The sequence below is a fragment of the Petaurus breviceps genome, unplaced genomic scaffold (assembly GCF_028583685.1).
Source record: "Petaurus breviceps papuanus isolate PSGF00001 unplaced genomic scaffold, PetGlider_PUasm1.0 90823, whole genome shotgun sequence".
Classification (NCBI taxonomy): Eukaryota; Metazoa; Chordata; class Mammalia; order Diprotodontia; family Petauridae; genus Petaurus; species Petaurus breviceps.
The window spans coordinates 19,256,903-19,278,859 of NW_027187352.1; the positions used below are offsets into that span (position 1 = coordinate 19,256,903).

At 39.3% G+C, this 21,957-nt stretch overlaps 1 protein-coding gene and 1 pseudogene across 1 annotated transcript in view; one reads left to right on the forward strand and one right to left on the reverse strand.

Moving 5' to 3' along the window:
• Positions 1-21,957, forward strand: part of CCDC83 (coiled-coil domain containing 83) — a 59,226-nt gene that overhangs the window by 757 nt on the left and 36,512 nt on the right. Inside the window, exon 2 of the mRNA XM_069071066.1 lies at positions 5,882-5,966. Within this exon, the coding sequence (XP_068927167.1) occupies positions 5,882-5,966 (85 nt within the window). The remainder of the gene's footprint in view (positions 1-5,881; positions 5,967-21,957) is intronic.
• LOC138148200 (corepressor interacting with RBPJ 1 pseudogene) lies at positions 12,763-13,661 on the reverse strand (annotated as a pseudogene).

The following is a 21,957-nucleotide window of genomic DNA, read 5'->3' on the forward strand; positions in this document are numbered from 1 at the left end:
AGAGAGAGAGAGAGAGAGAGAGAGAGAGAGAGAGAGAGAGAGAGAGAGACTTTTTGGTCTTTTGGAGAGAATCTACACAGTTTGTAAGATGAGATACAACAGTTTGGATGGTAACAGGCATTTTGAGAGTGAATGTTCTCTCCACATAACTACTATAGTAACTAAATATAAAATATGTTTAGTATAAGCATCTGTTAGATATGCTATGTTAGGGGGCAACTTGATGGCGCAGCAGATAGAGTTCTGGGCAAAGTCAGGAACACATATGCTCAAATCCAGACTCAGAAACGTCCTAGCTGTTTGACCCTGTGCAAGTGACTTAACGCTTGTTTGCTTCAGTTTTCTCATCTGTACAATGGAGATAATAGCACCTACCTTCCAGGGTTCTTGTGAGAATCAAATGCAATATTGTAAAGTGCTTATATAATGCCTGACACAGTAGGCTCTATAGAAATGTTAGCTGTTATTACTGTTGTTAGCTGTCACTGGACAGCATTTGAATTAGCAGGACATTCCCTCTCAGAACCATTTCAGGGATCAGATGTCTTGAGAAATTGCCACTAGATGGTGTTCTTTTCATTAGTAGTCTAGGTGCCATTGAATAAGTAGGATATCAATATTTAGGTATTATTTCACAAACTCTAAGGAGATAAACTCTTTACTCATCAATGAAAGTATTAACCTATGATAAATAAGAGAGATGTTATAGAACAGGATTTAGAGTTGTTAACTTATGTATCTCTCAACAGATATGGAAGTTTTCTCAAGAGAATTAAATATTCAGTGCATATTTATAAAATGCCTTATGCTCATTCATTCAACCAGTATTTATTAAGTTTTACCTACTGTGTGCCAGATGCTGTGCTAATCCCTAGGGACAGAAAGACAAAGATGAAATAGTCCCTTCCCTAAAAAAGTTTCTATTCTCTTGGGGTTTTGGGAAGAGACGGCATATGGTTGTTGTCCTTCCTTCTTGAAGAGGACCAAAATGGCGTCATTATGTTGGGTTCAAGATACAGTGTGTCTGACTGTGACTGCTCAGACCAATATAAGGTCCAAAGGCTCTACCACAGGTCAGACACAGCTAGTCCATATAGAGACAGCATATACATACAAAATTAGGTACAAAATATTTGCAAAGCAATTATTCTGTGCAAGGCTCTATAAGAGGCATTGAAGATAAAAAGGCAGATATAACTAACATGGCCCACATATCCCCAAGAATCTGAATTTAACCGATTGGGTTTGATTCTGGATGTTGACAAGTAGAAAATAGTTTTCTCTCTTTGGCTTATTAATTCCACTTGACCCAGCAATAGGAAAATCTCTTTAGATACTCAGGACATTGCTTATATCTAGTTTCCCAAATGTGGGTGAGAGGATTTCCTAGCTTCCTTACAAGTACCTGAAGTACCAAAGTACTTAATAGGTATAGTATAGTCTTCATTTCATCCCATAGAAAATACACAAGACACAAAAGATTCAAAGGAATAACAAATATGTAAAGTACTCAAATAGTCTTATCAGCTCCCTGCCCCGTCCCCCGAAGGAAACTGAATTTGAGGTTGCTATGGTGCCAACATCTTGACTTTCCTATGAAGTATTTCTCTTCTCAAAGGAGCATACATAGTCCCTTTTAGACTCATAGTGCCACCCTGTGGTGTAGACTCCCTTAGGAAGGTAACATAGTTTGGGGGTTATGGAACAAGCAATTTACTTTTAATCAGCCTGGTCCTGTCCTCAAGTTATGAGGACATATTATTATTATGACAATTAAGTTATAATTAGCTTTGCTTTCCAACTAGGATGCTGTGTATAATGATATGGCTTATCCTCTTCTTTCTCCAAGAGCACAGCATATCAGCAAATCTCTTTATAGAAGGTCTGATCCTGAACTCTTGAACTTGGAATTGCCCACAAGCTATTGCCCAGAAAAATCTCTCTCTGATCTCTCCAAAGTTACCAATAATCTATTAATTTACCCGATAGTCTTTCCTCTGTAGTCTTTCTTGACCTCCCTGCTGCATTTGACACTGTTGAACACACTCTTTTCTCCTAAAATGCCCTCTCTTGTCTGGGTTTTTGTGACACTACAGTCTTCTGGTTTTTCTCCTTTCTGTCTGACCACTCTTCAATCACCTTTGCTGGCAGGTAATCCATGTAAATTAAAGCCTCTTAACTATGGGTGTTACCAAGGCTCAGCCCTAGGTCTCCTTTTCTTCCCTCTCTATACTTTTCTTTTCCAACAATCTCATCAGTTCCCATGGGTTTAATGATCATCTTTATGAAGAGAAGTCACAGATCCAATCCATCTCTTTCCTAGCTATAGACCTGCATAACCTACTGCTTATTAAATATTTCCAACTTGATGTCCCTGAGGCATTTTAAAATCAGTATGTCTGAAACTCATTATTCCCTCCCCCCACCTGTCCCCCGTTTCACCCATCTTCTAAACTTCCCAGTTTCTATAAAAGACACGACCATTCTTCCACTCTCCCAGGTTCATAACCTTCATATTAGTCTCAACTCTTCATTCTCCTTCATCCATCATATCCAATCAGTTGCCAAATCTTGCAGTTTCTTACCTATACAGCATATTTAATATTTTCTGTCCTTTCTACTCAAAACAGCTATCATATTAGTTCAGGACCTTTTTACCTTTTGCCTAGACTATTTCCATGGCCTCTTAATTGGTCTCCTTGGTTCCCACCTCTTCCCATTCCAATCTATCCTTCCCCACAACAGCCAAAGTGATTTTCCTAAAGTGCAATTCTGACCACGGGACTCCCCTACTCAATCAACTCCATTGGCCCCTTATTGCCTCTAGGATAAAATATAAATTACCCTTTTTGGGATTTAAAGTCCTTCATAATATAGCCTTAATCTATTTGAACAATTTAATTATCTATTACTCCCTTTACATACTCTGCATTCTCATCAGTTAACCTTTTTCTCTGTTCCTCACACATGATATCCTCATCATCCTTCCTTTGCACTAACTTCTCCCTAAGCCTGAAATGTGCTCCCTCCTCACCTCTACTTCATAGGATCCTTGTTTTCTTCCAGCAGTAGCTCAAACACTCCCTGGTATTAAGATAAATGTAGTTAACCATTGCATTGATTATCTCGGTGGGCCTTGCATGAATAAGGCAGAGAGAGACAAGGTAGGAGGAGAACCTACAAGGAGAGAAAAATAGACTTTACAACTGCAGTAAATATTTGGCCAGAGGAATTCTCTGGCTTGGGCCTCAAGCTACAGAAAGAAAATTGTTGGCTTACTTTTTACAACTTCCTGGGGTAGAGAGAGGAAGTTAGACCCAAATACTTCTAGGAGAATAAGTCAATTTGGAGCTAATCTTCCCTACTGAGGTAGCTAGCTGGTGCAGTAGATAGTGTACTGGGCCTCAGATCAGAAAGACAGCCTCACACACTTACTTAGCTTAATTTCTGTTTGCCTCAAATAATAGCACCTGCCTTCCAGGATTGTCATGAGGATCAAATGAGATAATATTTATCAAGAGCATTGCAAACCTTAAAGCGCAATGTAAAATGCTAGCTATTAATCATTATTAACTCATTTCAACCTTCCAACGATCCGTACCTCTCTAAAGCCTAAAATCACATTACTTTTTTGGCTGCCATATTATACCATTATCTCGTTTTGACCTCATAATTCAGTAAAACACGCAGATATTTTTCAGAGAACCTGTTTTATTTATATTGTCTTTTCAGTTAATATTTTTAAAACACATGCCTGGCATGTAGTAGTTGCGATTATAAATGTTCATTCCTTCCCTCCTCTGCTTCCCTCTCCTACTTCACTCTGAAAGGAAATCCACTCCTCCAAGAGAGTAGCTTGGAGATAATGATAATGATAATATCTAGCATTTACATAGCACTTTAAGGTTACAGTGTTCTTTATAAATGTTATCCCCATTTTGTGCAGATGAGGAAATTGAGGCAGACAGAGGCTAAGTGGCTTGCCTGAGGTCACCTACTCAATCTGTGGCTGGATTTAAATTCAGGGCTTCTTGACTCCAGATTCTGTGCTCAATCCATTATACCCCTTCTGGGAAATTCATATCCAATGTAGGAGAAGGAAAGGAAGATCACATCTCACAGAAGGGTAGGGGCAAGTAAGAAGAAATGACAATCGTGTTCAGCCAACATTGTATAGAACTACACCACTGTTTGATTACCACAAAAGTCCAGTTTCAAGACCTCTCCCATCATGGTATCTGTGGAAGTACATGAAACTTATTGGGTAATTTTACCTTAAGGCACCATGACTACTCCTTAAGTGGAAGAAATTGTATGGGAATAGGTTTTCTGCTCCACAGAATGCATGTCCATTCTGTTATACTCTGGTTTGACTTCTCAATGTGGAAAGGAAGTCAAAGTGAGAGAAAGAAAGTGACCCAACTCACTTTTCTAGACATTAGGGAATGGCAACTTATTCTGTAAATCAGTCATCTGGAATTCCCAGTATCCTACTAATGAGACACCAGTAGGCATTCCCACTTTGATAATAATCAAGTCTCATTTTTCTCTAAAGTCTCATGCCCTGTAATCTAATCAAGTTGATTGGGAATCTACTTAAATTAATCAGTGACTGCCCTGATGAACCCACCTCACTTGGATCCATACACTTCAGCTCCCAAGCTTACAGTCCAGTGAGTACCTGTGATTCAAAGGAGAGTGAAATATGTTGGAAGGAGAGATCCCAATAAAATGCATTGAGAAATCTAAGGAGGAAGAGATCACATTGACCTGGGAGGGTAAGAGAAGGATTCATGAAGGAGTTGGCACTTGGAGGAATGAGATGGAGGATGCTTCAGTCTGTGAATGTTGGATAGTGTGAACTTTACGCATAGAGACTGTAGAGGGCAGCACGAGAACAAGGGACAGAAAAGACTCTGGTTTCTTGTGACAGAGTACATAGAGTAATAACATAATAGCTCACAAGTATAGAGTACAGATGCTATTACATGTATTATCTAGGGCAGCTGGTTGGTGCAGTGAATAGAGTGCTGTGCCTGGAATCACAAATACCCGAGTCCAGATCTGGCCTCAGACACTTACTATCCTTGTGAGCCTGGGCCAGGGATGGGGAAGCTGCAGCCCCAAGGCTGCACATGGCCTTCTTGGTCCTCAAATACAGCCCTTTGACTGTCATAGAACAGATGTCATAGAACAAGCCCCCTTAAGAAAAGGATTTGTTCTGTAAAACTTGGACTCCATCAAAAGGCTGCACCCGAGGACCTAGAAGTCCACATGTGGCCTCAAGGCTGCAGGTTCCCTACCCCTGTCCTGGGCAAACCACTTAACCTCTGTTTGCCTCAGTTTCCTTAGCTGTAAAATAGTCATAATAAAAGCATCTACGTTCTAGGGCTGTTGTGAGGATCAAATGAGATAATAATTGTCAAGGGCATTGAAAACTTTGAGGTGCTACATAAATGCCAGCTTTTATTATTATTATTAACTCATTCCAGCCTCCCAACAACTTAGGTCTCTCTAAAGCCCCAAATCACTTTAAGTCTCTTGGCTCGCATATTTCACTGTTGGCTCATTTTGAACCCACAGTTCAATAAAACACTCAGATACTTTTCACAGAAGCTGTTTTCCATTATTTCTATTATCTTTGCTTATAATATTTTTAAAAAACTCTTCACATAGTCCTGGCATATAGGAGGTGTTTAGTAAACGTTTGGTCCCTTTCTCTTGTCCGCCCCCGCCCCAGTTCTTCCTACTAATAGATTCCATAGTTCTTACGACTATTGCATATTGTTTATTTAGTTTTAAAATAATTTCTTTGTGTCTTTGCTAATTTTGTTTTAAGGAAAAGTATTTGTAATATTATTTCTTCTTTGTTCATACCTAGCTGTAAAGTAAAGGAAGATGCAATAGAGAGACTAATGGTTCAAGTAAGGAAACTTAGAGATAAGAATCAAAAGAGTCACGAAAGGGTGAGTTGCACGTTTAGGGCCCATTTTCATTAAATTCAGTTAGGTTTTTAAGTTGTAAATTCCATCTGTTATAATCAAATTTACTTTAGGAAATTATATTCTTAAAATTTTTAGTATTTATTTACTTCCCATTTACTAGTACCCTGGTATATTTGAGACAAGCCTTTATTCCTCTTCCTACAATGACAAATGTTAGTTAAAAAAAATAAATTTTAAGTAGTATGTTATTTGGTAAATGAAGACACTGTATTTTAGGCTTGAGATTTAAAACTTTAAAACTAGAATAGTTCTGTGTGCTCTATTATAATACTCAATTTATGGTTCTTTTGTACTTGATATTGATTTTATGTACAATTTTTGCTTTTTAAAATATTTTTTCAAAGTTCCTTATCTGATAGCTGATAACGTGAGTGGATGTTATTATTAATAAAGTAGTAGGAGGAATAGGGAGGGCTAGGATCTAAGTTTAGGCTTCAAGGCAGACAGGGTTAATTAGGGCACTGCTAGCTAGGTAGCTGGGAATCTGCACGTTTCACTGGGGCCAGGAGAGGGCAGCAGCAGTCCCTGACTCTGGGTTGATGACAAGCCCGCTGCTTCCACCTTAAAAACCTAAAAATCAGGATTGGAGAATTTGCTCTCCTGAAATATAAGCCCCTTACCCAAAGGGGAACAGAAAAGAACAGAGTCATCAGGATAGGTGAGAAGTAGAGCCAGGACTCACGATAAGAACCTAGGAAACAGGAGACAGGAGGAATGCAGACAGTCAGAAAAGTTGAGTGACAGGAAGTGAACTGTATTGTAAACCCAAAGAACAATCTAGAGACAGAGGACTGAGCCAGCAAATGCAGAAGAGCAACCAGGAAAAAAAGATGGTGAAACGCACGATGCTGAGTGTCCTTGGGACAAAGAGCCTGTGGTCAGGTTGGTGCAGTTTGGTGGCCGTGTCTCTTTAAATTCCAAAGGCATGTGCAAAGTGGTTCTTAAAGGACCAATAGCTACAGGACCAGGACAAACAATTTCTTTGTACTGTTGCTTCCCTTGTCAAATGTCTCAAGCAGAAAACTCTGCCGTCTCTTTAACCGTGACTAAACTAGTCATCAGGGCTGAAGATTAAATTAGGTTAATGACCTGCAGCATTAAAGCATTAATAAATGTAATGAAGATTGGTTCCATCAAGTCATATCTTTTATATTTGTTTGTATCATTATAAGAGTTACTACTATCTGATTTCTAATTTCTGCAAATATGTTTGCATGTCATATGAAGGGTGTACTAAAAGTCTTAATGCCGTTGTAAGCTACTAAACTTTGCTTTGTCCATCTTTTCATAGTGCAGTTATCATTAATAGCCTACAACTGCTAAGACTTTTGGGACACCTTCTCACAATTGAGATATTAACAAAAGGTAAACTGAGGCAGATCTCTGAGAAGGACAATATTTATTAGCAGAGGCATGCTACCTGTCAATAAATGGGTCAGCGGCTCACCTCCATTAATGCCAAAGACCCTGAACAAGAAGATAGCTCCCCTTTTATAGTTTTTGGGAAATACAGAACAAAGAGCAGAACAGAGTAGATTACACCATGAGATTAAGGGCAGCATGACTGGTTTCAGAACTGAGGTGCAGGAAACAACATAATTAGTTGGAAGTTTGGTAATGACCTCCCTTCTTTTCTCGTGAGACTTAAGAAGTGCTTATTGTCTGAATTCAGGTGAGAGATAGTGGCCCGGACTATTGGATAACAAACCGGACATTCTTGAAGGACAGCTTGGTGGTATAAAGATAACAAGTCCAACTCCCTTTATGTTCACACACATTTTCCAAGGTTAGCAAAATTCCTTGAGGCAAGAATAGATGAATTTTTTTTAACTTATTACAGGCCAGCTGGACTCTGAACTAAGTTCAGAGACAAAGAACCATGACTTTAACATAGGATAAAAGCAGTTATAGAACAAAAGCAATTACATGTGAATAGGATCAATAAGAAAATGCTACAGGATCAATCTTATTCTTCTCACCCTGTATATCAGATTCAGCTAATAGTTTAAAACTGAGATACTTACATACCCTACTTCTAATCAAAGTAGGTATAGTTCCCTGAAGAATAGCCCTGTGATCTGTCTGCTTTTTATGCTAAGGAGTCATGATTTATGATTGACTGAGAGAACTCTGAGCCAATACTGTATACCTGAGATGACAGGGTAGATACTCTGAAGAGATGCGGGAGAAAGGTCAAATACCATCTCATAATATTATGTTTTTCCTTCAGTAAAATAAATTTAAGTTGAACAGGATACATGATCTAGGGATCTTTCACTATCCTGGTTATGCTTCTTTGGATGCTATAGCTTGTCAGTGTCTTTTATAAAATGTAGTACCCAGAACCGAACTTATTATTTCACATGTTGTTTGAGCAGGGCAGGATGCAGAAGGCCCGCCTGAGATACCTGGTTATATCTATGATTGTATCCCTTCTCTGTCTTTTTCCAATACTTCTGTGGGAATGTTAGTCTCTGCCTCAAGGTCAATTTGGAGATGCTAGCTCTAACCCCATGTAATGCCAACACAATATTCACAGTGCCAACAGCGACTACAAATATGTCAGCATAGTTCTCAATCACAAAATATAACAGACTCTCCAGATATAAGACAGAAGCAAAACATTTATTTAGACACCTGAAAACCAAATCCCAACACCAGAAAGTCAAATCCATCATAGTAACAAAGAAGTTAATATATCATGCCATAGCATGAAACCATATCATCCTTTAGCCTTCCCACAAACCAACACTTACAAACCTAGCTGTCTCCCTGGGTTATGTCCTTGCCTCCCTCCAGCTCTAACTGCTTTGCTCCTAGCTTCCTGTGGGCTCTGCTCCACCCTTCAACAACTCCTGTGATTACATTTAGCCTGTTAGGGGGCAGGGAAGATCTTCAAATTCCCATTTCCATTACACCCCAGTATGAAGAAGTCAGTGGGCTGCTTTATTTTGTAGATGTCGATTTTGGTCCCAATGTCAAGTAGCACAGGGAAGGCATCACACTGTCCTATGACCCGTCCCTTGTGCCTGTCTCTTCTTCTCCTGGGTGTTGATTTCAAGACAGCTTTACGTTTATTGCCTTGCTGTTTCTTAGTCTCTTTAATAATGTGCGCAAGTGAAGTCATTTGCTGGTTGATTAATAGGAGCATTTGTAATTTGTAATAATAACAAATTTGTAATAACCAGTAAATCTTTAAAAAGTCCTTAAATCTCAAGGATTCCGTGAGTATGGCCATTTTAGAAGAACTTCCTCCCTTCTTTGCCTTGATACTGACATTTTGCTCTTATACCATGTGACTTACAAACTTCACCAACATTCTGCTACTTGTTTATTGACAGCTTCACGTCAGCTTCCTCTAGCCCATCCAACACTTTCACAAGCTTCTCCTCTTGTTCTTCTGTTGCTTTTCTAGTTAACTGTAATCAGTGGATAGCAACACTTCTGAATAGTTCTTGCTTCCACTGACTTTATCCTTCAGTCATTTGGAAATGGAAGTGACTCCCCGAGAAGCCTTAGGGTGTGCACTCAAAGTGGTAAAAACCCAAATGGACAAATGAAAGCAATCTTCTCCTTCTCTACCTTAGCCATAGGAATTTGATAGCATCCACTACAGAAATTCAAGACTGGACCACGGGGTGGGGTTTGGGGAGTGGGGAGGCGCCTAGGTGGCACTGGCCCTGGATTCAGGAGGACCTGAGTTCAAATCCAGCCTTACTTACTTAACACTTACTAGCTGTGTGGCCTTGGGCAAGTCACCTAACCCCAATTGCCCTGCCCTCCCCCCTCCAAAAAGCAAAAAAAAAAAAAAAAGACTGAACCAGAAGAAAGCTGTCTTAAATCTTAAATCTGTATCATCTTCAATCTGTAGCATACTATACTGGTACACTATAGTTCTTTTGATCTAAGTCCAGTAGACTATACACATTCATATATTTCCATTCTTTGGTATCACCACCATTGGTGACATAGTTGCTACTATATTCTGTGATGACGCCATTCATAAGCATTTTTTGAAGATTGTTTCTAAGGTGTTCTCTCCTCATAGATCAAGGAACCTTGTAAGATCTTTCTTGGAATGGCTATGAATTGGTGATTTGGATTTTGTGATTTGCTCCTCAGGAACATCTTATATCTTTTCATGTTTCAAGATCATGCCTGTTCTCTTACTCGGCTTATTTATCATCCAATCCTTCCATTATTCTGGTACAGTAGCTACTGTACCAGATACAGTCCAATACCTCAGGATCTCAGCCAGAGTTAGTCAGTGAACTTGTGATTCTTTTAGGCCTCTCTTTGGATTGATGGTCATAATGCATAAGTATTGAGTTCAAGCTTGTGGCCTGAAATATCCTGCTAGTATTTTGAATAAGTTGGAATTGGTTCTAATCAGTTATGAAATTCCAACAAGTGTTTTTAAAATTAATTAATTTTAATAATATTTTATTTTTTCCAATTACATGTAAAGAAAGTTTTCAACATTTTTATAAGATTTTGAGTTCCAAACTTTTTTCTCCTTCCTGCCTCCCCAAGATGGAAAGCAATCTGATATAAGTTATACATGTATAATCATATTAAACATATTTCCACATTAGTCATGTTGTGAATAGAAGAATCAGAACAAAAAGGAAAAACCAAGAGAAAGAAAAAACAGCAACAGTAATAACAATGGTAAAAATAGTATGCTTCAGTCTGCATTCAAACTCCATAGTTCTCTCTCTGGATGTGGATAATATTTTCTGTCACGAGTCTTGGAATTGTCTTAGAGCATTGTATTGCTGAGAAAAGCCAAGTCTATCAAAGCTGATCATCACACAATGTTGTTGTTACTGTGTACAACGTTCTCCTGGTTCTGCTCACTTCACTCAGCATCATTTGATGTAAGTCTTGCCAGGTTTTTCTGAAATCTGCCTGCTCATCATTTCTTATGGAATCATAGTATTCCATTACCTTCATATACCACTTCAACCATTCCCCAGTTGATGGGTATCCCCTCAATTTCCAATTCTTTGCCACCATGAAAAGAGCTGCTGTAAATATTTGTGTACATGTGGATCCTTTTTCTTTTTTTATGATGTCTTTTGGATACAGATCTAGTAGTGGTATTGCTGGATCAAAGGTTATGCACAATTTTATAGCTCTTTGGGAATAGCTCCAAATTGCTCTCCAGAATGGTTGAATCAGTTTACAACTCCACCAACAATGCATTAGTGTTCCAGTTTTCCCATACCAATTTTCTCCAACACCCATCCAACAAAGTGTTGAAAGGTCAAGACCTACCATAATCACAGAATCCACCTTCCCACTGATAACAATAGTTTTTTAAAGAGAATTTCAAGCTCACCTTGTTTCTCATTAGTCTTTGTCACTGAATCTACCACCAGGTTCAAGGGTTTATAGGTACTTTTCTCCAGATGTTTCTCACAGAATGAATAGTAAATAATGGCAACTTGAGATCCACTGTCGAGGATAGCACCATAGATCACATTCTAAATCTTTATCACCATTTTCAGATTGGATAGATCAGGGGTAGAGAATCTGGGGACCACATGTGGCCTCAAGGCCCCAAGTTCCTCAGCCCTGGGATAGATCCAATAAAGAGGGTGGCAGAACTGTCCTCAAGACACAGTGATCTACTTTCTTGCATTCACTTCAGTTTTCTGATGCTGGAGCAGAAGACTTGAATATTTAGATAGCCAAGGCTTCATTAATTGTCTTCATTATTACACCCAGTGTGAGTATGACTCTCTAATCCACACTTGTAACAGAAGTGTCTGTGTTTTTGGTTATGTTCTGATGGGATGTTTTTGTGTCAGGTCTTTATGTCCCTCATTACCTTGGTTCAAAAAGCATGATTTTGGCCCTTCTTCTTGAGATGGATAAGGCGTTGCTCCATCGTATAATTAGTTATCTGGTAATTGTGGCTATGGCTCCTATATTGCTAAATTGGTAGGTGCAAGTATAACTCAGGCTTTCATATAAGACCTCTATGTGTTTGCTAGTCTGACCAGGTCTACTCTCAGATTCTATTGAGCCTCTCTGAAGTAGTTTCCAAAACTGATTGATTATTCACTCTGCTATCTAATGGCACCCTTATTTTGTACTTGTAAAGCCGATTTTCATACAGCAAAGAATGAGACTTTACACTTTTTCCTATTAAATATGATCTTATTAAATTCAACCTAATGCCTTAAGCTGTCAAGGAATTTTTGGATACCAACTCTCTCATTCATTAGCTATCCTTCACAGCTCTGAAAACTGAGGAACATGTCATCTCTCCCTTGCTCCAAGTCACTGATAAGATGAGGGCCCAGTACATTTCCTTGGAGACCTCTTGCCATGTTGACATTGTCATTAACTCTTTGAGTCTAGCCATCTAACTAAATCTGAATCCAATTGAATTATCATCTAGTCCACAGCTCTTCAGCTTCTCTGCAAGAATGGCATGAGATTCTACATCAAAAACTTTTTTAACTTTGGAGTAAACTATGTCCATGGCATTCTTTCCTTGCTCTCAAATTCTGTCCTGCCTGGGCTGTGATTCTGCCTTTTGGACTTTCTTTCAGAATAACAGTTGCTCTATTTGTTATTCTCTCCTAAATTATTTTGCTTTGAAAACCTTGACTTCTCTGTCCACTTTTCCTTGTGACCATCTCTACTTTAGGGCTTTTCATCAAGTTTGGCCTTTGTAGACTCTCTCCTTCCCTTCAGAATCACTGCCATTACCTTCAGAAAACTTGACCTTTTTTCTTAGAATTCATCTTCCTATTTTTCTCTCTTTGCCATCACTCTGACTCTCATTGCTACTTTCTGAAGTTCCACTGAGGAGGAGGAGGATTAGGAGAAGGAGGAAGAAAAGCGGAAGACAAGTCAGAAGAGGAGGAGGAGGAATTAAGGTGTGTGTGTGTGTGTTCTGCTTTTCTTTCGCAGCTGCTGCTTTCTAACTTTTTTCTTTTTCTTCTTAAGGAGATCCAATTTCCCGAGTAGTTTCTGTTTTTTGTTTAGATGACAGTGATTTTAAGAATTCCTCTTCTGGGTCTTCTTCCCCCTGATTTGTGACATATTCTTATGAATGGATCATTTTCCGTTGAGTTTCCCCCCAGTACATTTTGTTTTGGTGCCAATCCTCTGTTTCTCATCTCCACTATTAGCTCCAAAGGCTGTATTGATGGCCCAAAGCCATCACTGAAAACTGAACTTGCATTGATTCCAGAAAGACCAAACAAAGGACACTCTCTATCAGTGTTGACAGTGACCCCATTTGTCACATTTCATGCATCTCACATCCCACACCTGAATACCAAATGGCTGCTCTCTGATATTCCTATCATGCTTTGCGTATTTTTTCTCACGGGGCTCCTTCTTGCCATTCAAATTTGTATTCAATTTCTCCTTTGACATTTTCTTGCTTTTTCCTTTTTTTTCAGCTCCCCATACATAGTACATGTAGTGGGGCCTCATACATAAATTAAGGCCATTCTTTATATCTTTATAACCTATAAGCAACCTATGATGCTTGTTCCTTAAGGTATTATGGCATTGATTCTTCTTATTTCTTCTTATCATATATTTTCTGTTTTCAGCCGGCTGTACTTTTTTATGTTGGACTGGATGGAAGCCCTTTTTGCATGTGAAGTTAGCGAATGATTTCCCCATCCTTGAGCCAGATGCGGAGCCCAGGCAGCTCCAGAAGTTAACACCCTTCTACTATTCCCTGCTCATCATTTCTAATAGCACAATAGTATTCCATCAAAATCATATACCGCAGGTTGTTCAGCCATTCCCTAACTGATGAGCATCCTGGCCACCATAAAAAGAGCTACTATTAATATTTTTGTACAAATAGGTCCTTTTCCCTTTTCTTTGACCTCTTTGGGATACACATCTAATAGCAGGATTGCTGGGTCAAAGGCTATGCATAGTGTTATAGCCCTTTGGGGATAGTTCCAAATTGTTCTCCAGAATGGTTGGATCAATTCACAACTCTACCAACAGTGCATTAGTATATCTAATTTTCCTCTTCCCCTCTAGTATTTGTCATTTTCCTTTTCTGTCATGTTAGCCAATCTGATAGGTGTGAGGTGGTATCTCAGAGTTGTTTTAATTTGCATTTCTCTAATCAATAGTGATTTAGATCATTTTTTTCTTCTGAAAAGCAGGGGAGGTCTTCAAATTCCCTTAGGCTTATTAAGGGGCAGGGAAGATTTTTCAAATTCCCATTACCATTACAGATATAGGGTATATAAAGTAGAGAGTAATGTGAAACAATGCTGGAAAGGTGGGATGAAGCCATCTTGGAGAGAGTCTTTGATATCAATTTATTTTATCCTTTGGATAGCAGTCTTGTGGTTGCTTTTGTTGTTGTTTATTTTTAATGACTTGATCAAACCTGTGATTATACTATTTTCTTTTCTTTTTTTTTTTTTAAGCAATTGGGGTTAAGTAACTTGCTCAAGGTTACACGGCCAGTTATTTCTGGGTGTGGTGGTAAGTATCTGAGCCCAGATTCTATCCCAGGTCATCCCGACTCTGGGGCTGGTGCTCTTACTCACTGTGCTCCCTGGCCACCCCGATTATACTATTTTCAAAGCTATGGCAAAGATGGACTAGAGAACAGTAAAGATGGAGTCAGGCAACCAAGGTAGCGGCAGCATGAGTGAAAAAGAAGAGACTAAAAATACTATGGAGAATTAGTTTGGATTCATCAGAAGATTATGGGAGTAGAGAGATAGGAAATACCTATTGTGGGCAGAAAGAAGGAAACAAGCATTTATTAAGCACCAGTTATATACTAGGCACTGTGCTAAGTGCTTTGCAACAATCTCTCTTGATACTTGATACCTTGGGAGGGAGATGCTATTATGATCCCCATTTTGAAGTCGAAAAAATTGAGCCAGAAACAGGTCAAGTGACTTTCTTAAAGTCACAGAACAAGTAAGCATCTGAAGCCATATTTGAACCTAGGTCTTCCTGACTGTAGGTCCAGAGAGCTTACCCACCATGCCACTTGGCTGCCTAGCCACCCCAGTGCCCTGTGTTAGGTACTGAAGGAGAAACAAAGATGAAGGAGAAAGATTTCCCACAGGAGTTTATGCTATAAAAAGGGCAGATAAGACCTATGCACATATAACTATAGTACAAATGTGAAAAGGATAAATGGTTGAAAGATGTACAGATAAAGCATTAAGTGAGGTCTAGAGATTTAAAAAATTACTTCTGGCTTTGAGAGATCAGGGAAAGCTTAATGAAAGAGGTCACATGAGCTAGGGTTTGAAGGATTGGTGGAAGTTCAGCAGGGAGGGATGTGGAGGCCAGGCTGGAGGTAGTGAAGACAGAAGAGAAATGTCAGACTAGTTGTGGAAAAGTATGAGTTTCGTTCAAGAGATGATGGGTTGGCCGTTTTGGCTAGGGGATAGAGATTAGTGCATTATGGAAAATGGCACGAGATAAAGCTGGAAAGGAAATGAATATAAAGTTGATAAAATTTTGCTTGTAGTCATGTATGTGCAGGCTCACAAGTCAAAATGGAAGGAAGTTCTTCAGAAAGACATTTGTCTCTTGATAACCCCAAATTGTGGGTAGAAATCACTAAAATTAAGTTTATATTTTCTAGTCACATGTTAAGAGGCTACATCCTAATGAAGATGAAGAAATGATAGGTCCAGTCTATCCACTGTAGGCATTTATATATACACACACACCCACACCCACATACATACACACACACACACACACACACACACACACACACACACACACACACATATATATATATATATATATGTATATGTCTCTTGGTCAAGGAGAGTACCTCTTCACCTCAGGATCCTAAGGGTACCCCTGAAGGTTTAGTGTGTCTCTTTTCCACTTCCATGGTGGTTCTCACCCCTTGAAACACATAGATACACAGACACACACAGACACAGACACAGACATAGACACACACACACGCACACACACACAGCCCAAAGATTGAAGATATCTCCACTGGTGCTGGGTTTGTTGCAAAACCCAGTAAGGGCTTAACTTGTGGATCTCATCTGGCTCCCTTTATTGACCTTTGAGAGCTTCTAAAATCATAGCTTCCAAATTGTTCCACTAGAATAAAAGAACAAATGCTAAGACAATGGACTGAGGGTTCAATGCTTCTGCTGTTAACAGTACTGGATGCCACCAGCCAGAAAGAAGTCAAAGAGAAAAGGTTAAGTGGCTGCTTAGGGGGGACCTTTGGAATGCACCTCCCACTCAATCAAAAATGCCCCTCTTCATATCATGTTGTTATCAGATCAAAACCAGCTACAGATTGTCTAAACGTGCTCCAAATTCTCTCTAAGGCACTTTTAGTGCGTGTCGTCACAATTTCCTCAGCCTTTCCCATAGGAGGAAATTCATCAGTGGCCCTCTGTGCATGCTCATAAGAAGTAGCTCAGTGGCCAGTCCCCAAGTACATGTCTAAGTCTTTACTTATTAATAATATCTACAGTGATTTATCACATTAAACATTCTATTATACCTATTGAAGGAAATCTTTGTGAACCTCAGCCTAAGATTAGATTGGCCAAAATCTATCTGACTAACTCTTGCTTCTATTTATTTATTATAATTTATTTTCAAAAGCAATAGCATTCAAGAAACAGTAGCTTTGGTTTTAAGAATTCCCAGATGTTAAATTATAATAAAATCATTAATTACATTGCTAATCACTGAGAGATTTAGATGGTTGAAAGAAATTCTTTTCCTGTAACTCATCAATTAATGTGTCCACGTAAACTCTTTTTGTCATGGTATGATACTTTCTTGCTTCAGTTAAAAATTGCTGGTTTCACTTGACTGAGTAAGTGATAATAAACAAACTTTTTTTTTCCCCTTTGGCATGCAGCATTGGGGGAAATTAACTAAACTTTGACTTCAGCAAATGTTTCCATGTTTCAGGCATTCAGTGTTTGGCACACATAAAGTGTTTATTGCCAAGTATTTTTTCCCCTAGTTTAAATCCCATGTGCAGGCTTGGAAATTTTATCCACATGTTTGGAATAAGTCTGCATGTAACAAGTATTAAGTAAGGCATACCTGCAGCTAAAGAAATTTGCTAAGGCTATTTAGGATATTTTCCCTTCTCCCCGAAAACTGTCACATTTTTTTTTTCCAAGTGAAAAAACCCATCTCCTAAAAGAGATTTCAAAACTCACCCTAAGATGAGTAGATTCATACAAAAATATTTTCTTATCAACTCATATGTACTTTGCTGAAGATAGGAAAATGTAAATTACATCTATTCCAATTCTCACATTGGAACTGCTGCCTTGATCCCAAGGAGATAGGGCTCTGTACCTTCCTCTCTAGTAAGCTGGCCATCTGCTCAGAACCAAGCAGGTAGCCTCCACTGGCTTCAGTTCTGGGGGAGCCTAACGACCTAGATGAGGTGCCAGATTCCTTTCTCACACTTTTTTGTTTATTACTGAGCGCCTACATAAAACTTAGGTTTTGGTTCATGTCTAGAGGTTTTCCAATGAGGGTAAAAAAAAAGTATTAGTAAAGAATGTAAATCGTGGGGCGGCCAGGTGGCTCAGCAAGTAAAGAGTACCGGCCCCAGTGTCGGGATGACCTGGGGATCAAATCTAGGCTCAGATACTCAGCACCACACCCAGAAATAGCTGGCTGTGTAACCTTGAGCAAGTTACTTAACCCCGATTGCTTTAAAAAAAAAAAAGAATGTAAATCAGGTATGGGACAGGTATTTGTTTACTATGTACAAAAGACATGCTTGTCACAAAAGACTCTCATAAATGTGCATTGACAGAAAAACAAGCTAAACATGAAATAGTAAAAATTACTGTTATGCTCAGGTAAGAGGTTGAGACTTAAGGTATTTTATATTTCACCTTGGCTGAACACTATTTCTCTTTGGGTAAACATCTTCTAGCCAGCCTTGGCCAGGATTTGCCTCATTTTCTCCTCAAGGGAAGGCATCGTGACTGTGGAGCTCTCACCAGCTGAGGACTCAGGATCTCTCAAACTCACAAGGTCAACCCCAAACCTGGACACACCCATCTTCTTACTTACAGAAAAGTACAGAAAATGGAAACAAGGCCAGACCAAAATAAAATGAATATGAGCATGGCACAGTCCTGTAAAAATAATTTCAGATATACCAAAATGCATAATGAGCTGGGAAAAGAGGAGCTAAGGAAAACTAATGGAGCTTAAAAAATGACATTGGAAGAAAAATGAGCAAAGAAGAGATAAGGGCGGATGACTGGGGTGTTTGGAGCAATAATAGCTGATGACAGAAAGAGAGATTCTAAATCCTTGTTTCTGTTTTCTCTGCCAACAAGAAGGACTTTTAGTCTGGAAATAGCAGAACAAAAATGACTTAACAGGGTGTTGATGCTCATGATAAGTGGGAGGAAAGCAAAGGGGTACTAGGCTCCCCTTGGTGAATTCAGATCACTTGACCCAGACGAACCACATCGCCAGGCCCTGAAAGAATGTATAAGTGTGATGGGGCGGAAGACCTGAGCTCAGCTCCGGCCCTGAAAGAACGTATAAATGTGATGGGGCGGAAGACCTGAGCTCAGCTCCAGGCTCAGACACTTACTAGTCGTGTGACCCTAGGTAAGATGCATCACCTCAGTTTCCTCATCTGTAAAATGGGGATGTGAACAGCGCCTACCTCCTAGTGGTCTTGTGAGGAACAAAGGAAATAATCGTTGTAAGGGGTTTAGCACAGTGCCTGGCACATAGTAAGTGCTCTATAAATAATAGCTATTATTGTTATGCTGTGATTGGAGAGCTACTGTCAATGATACTTGAAAAAATCATGGAAAATAGAAGAGATGCCACAAGTTTAGAGAGGGCAAATGTTGACCCGATTTTCAAAAAAAGGGAAGTAAACAGAGTTTGCAAACTAGAGGGCAGGGAGCTTGGCTTCAAGTCCTGGGAAAATTCTTGAAAAGATCATTAAAGAGGGGGTTGACAGATATCTGGAAAGAAAAGCAGTTATCACAGAGAGCAAAGATAGCTTCATTTTGTACAAGCAATGCTGGACTAATCTAATTTTTTTTGTTGGTTGTTTTTTTTTTTCATATAGGATTACTAAATTAATGACAGGGATAGAGTTTACCTAGATCTTTGCAAAGTTTTTAGCAAAGCATGCCATACTACTCCTATGGATAAGGTGGAGAAATTTGCATCAGACGGTAATACAATCGGATGAACACAGAACAGGTTGAATGGCAGATTCAGAGAGTAGTAATAGTTACTCATTAACTAATGTTTAATTCAGATGTTTGAAGACAGCCACCTTGTTCCTCTCCTCACCCAACACTCGCAGTCTTCTTTTGTCCAGGTCAGACACATACAGTCCCTTCAATCAGTCCTCACAAGTCACGAATTCATCTTACTTGTCTCCAAGGAACCTGTATGCAGGCCAAGAAGCAACAGTTAGAAGTGAATACGGAGCAACCGATTGGTTTAAGATTGGAAAAGGAGTACAGCAAGGCTATGTAGTTTCCCCTTATTTATTTAATTCATGCAGATTACATTGTGTGAAATGCCAGGCTAGATGAATCAAATGCTGGAATAAAGGTACGCAGATGATACTGCTCTGATGGCTGAAAGTGAAGAGGAATTAAGAAGCCTGTTGGTGAAGGTGAAAGAAAAGAGAGTAAAAACTGGCTTGAAGCTTAACCTCAAAAAACTAAGATCTTGGCAACTGCTCCCATCACTTCTTGGCAAATAGAGGGAGAAGAAATGGAAGTGCTTTCAAATTTTATATTCTTGGGCTCAAGGATCATTGCAAACAATGCCTACAGCCATGAAATCAAGAGACGCTTGTTCCTTGGAAGGAAAGCTATGGCCAATGTGGACAGCATACTAAAAAAATAATGCAGAGCTATCACCTTACTGACAAAGGTCCGTAGAGTCAAAGCTATGGTTTTTCCAGTAGCAATGCATGGCTGTGAGAGTTGGGCTCTAAAGAAAGCTGAGCACCACAGAATAGATGCTTTCAAATTGTGGTGCTGGAGAAGACTTCTGAAATCCCTTGGATAGTAAGGAGGTTAAATCAATCAGTACTTATAGAAATTCAGGCTGTTCACTGGAAGGTAAAATACTCAAGCTGAAACTTAAATACATTGGCCACATAATGAAAAGATAGGACTCATTGGAAAAGACCCTGATGTTGGGGAAGATTGAAGGCAAAAGGAAAAGGGGACAGCAGAGGATAAGATGGATAGTTATTATCATGCAAACAACAAACGTGAACGTGGATAGACTTCAAGAGCTAAGACAGAAGGAAGACAGAAGGGCCTGGCATACTACATATGGTTCATGGGGTCTGGAAGAGTCAGAAATGACTGAATTAATAAACAATGACAACATTAATTCATAGCCCTACACAATCCTGGAGGCTCTTCTCTAGACACTCTTTAGCTAAATGGTTAATTAAATTAATGGTTTAGAATCAATATTGCAGAATCCTAATCGAGTACCTCAAGGATCTATACTTGGCTCTGTGCTGCTTAACATTTTTGGTCAATGGCTTGAATAAATGTATACATGTCATACTCATCAGATTTGCTGGTGACAGAAAACTGGGAAGGTTAGCTAACACAAATGGATGGTGAAGTTTGGATCCAAAAGGATCTTGATAGGCTAGAATATTGAGCTGAATCTTAATAAGATGAAATTCCATAGGGATAAATGTAATGTTTTATCATTTGGTACTAAAAAAACCAAGCTCCTCCACAAATGTAAGATGTAAGAGGCAAGGATAAATAGCAAATAAGTAAATGTTCAGAAAAGGACCTGGAAGGGGGAAGTTAGTGGACTGCAAGTTTCATATGAATCAGCAATGTGATGTGGCAGCCAAAACAGCTAATGCAATCTTGGGCTCCATTAGGAAGGGCATAGGTCCTAGGAACAGGGAGACCATAATTGCATTATACTCTGCCCTTGTGAGAACCCACGTGGCATACTGCATTCAGTTTCTGAAGGACATTTATCTAGAGAGTGTCTAGGAGATGGTGACCAAGACAGCACAGAGCCTTGAATTCATGATATATGGAAATTAGTTAAAAGAACTGGGCATGGTTAGCCTGGAGAGAAGTCTCTGGGAGGACTTAATAGCTGTCTTCAAGTATTTGGAGAGCTGTCACATGGAGGAAGGTTTAATTCTGTTTGGCCCCAGAAGGCAGAACTAGGGCAATGAGTAGAAGTTGTAAAGGGACCAATTTAGGTTTGATGTCAAGAAAAATGTCCCGAATAATGAGAGTTGTGTGAATTGTAATGACTGGCCTCAAGAAAGTAAAGACTGGATGACCACTTGTTGTGTATGTTATAGTGGGCATCCATTCATGTCTAAGTTGGACTAGATGGCATCTAAGGCCATTAAGTGATTCTGAAATCAATGTTTTCAGTCTCCTTGGATCAGGCAAAGAAACAAAACAGAAGAGGCAACCAGAGGCTCAGGCCTAAGTCCACCCAGTTGAACCCCCTAAATCTAGCTAGCATGTGTATACAGTTGACATGCTGTGGGGGCACAGAAGGGGCACCCCTCCCCAGCCCTTCATGGAAAGTCCCAGATTAACCTGATGGGCATTTCGAGGGTTAAAGGAAGAGTACCATAGGGGGTGGGTAGGATCACTGACTTTTTAATTTTTTTATTCATTTTGAGCTTAAAAAAGATGCACACAAAAAGAACACTTCCACATACACAGGACAACATAAAAAGGGAATTCATTATGAAACCATGAATTTATATTTCACACTGTTTACTTTTTTTAAACTATGTAATAAATCCTACTCATCATTTTCAAAGGTACCCTCCTTTTCTGTGCTTCCTTCTAAGTTTTCTTTTTTTTCTCCGCTGTGCATTTTTGGCCCTTCCTCCTCACCCTGCCCTAGAGAAGGCTACCATTAGCCACAAATATGATGTATCTATAAAACCATA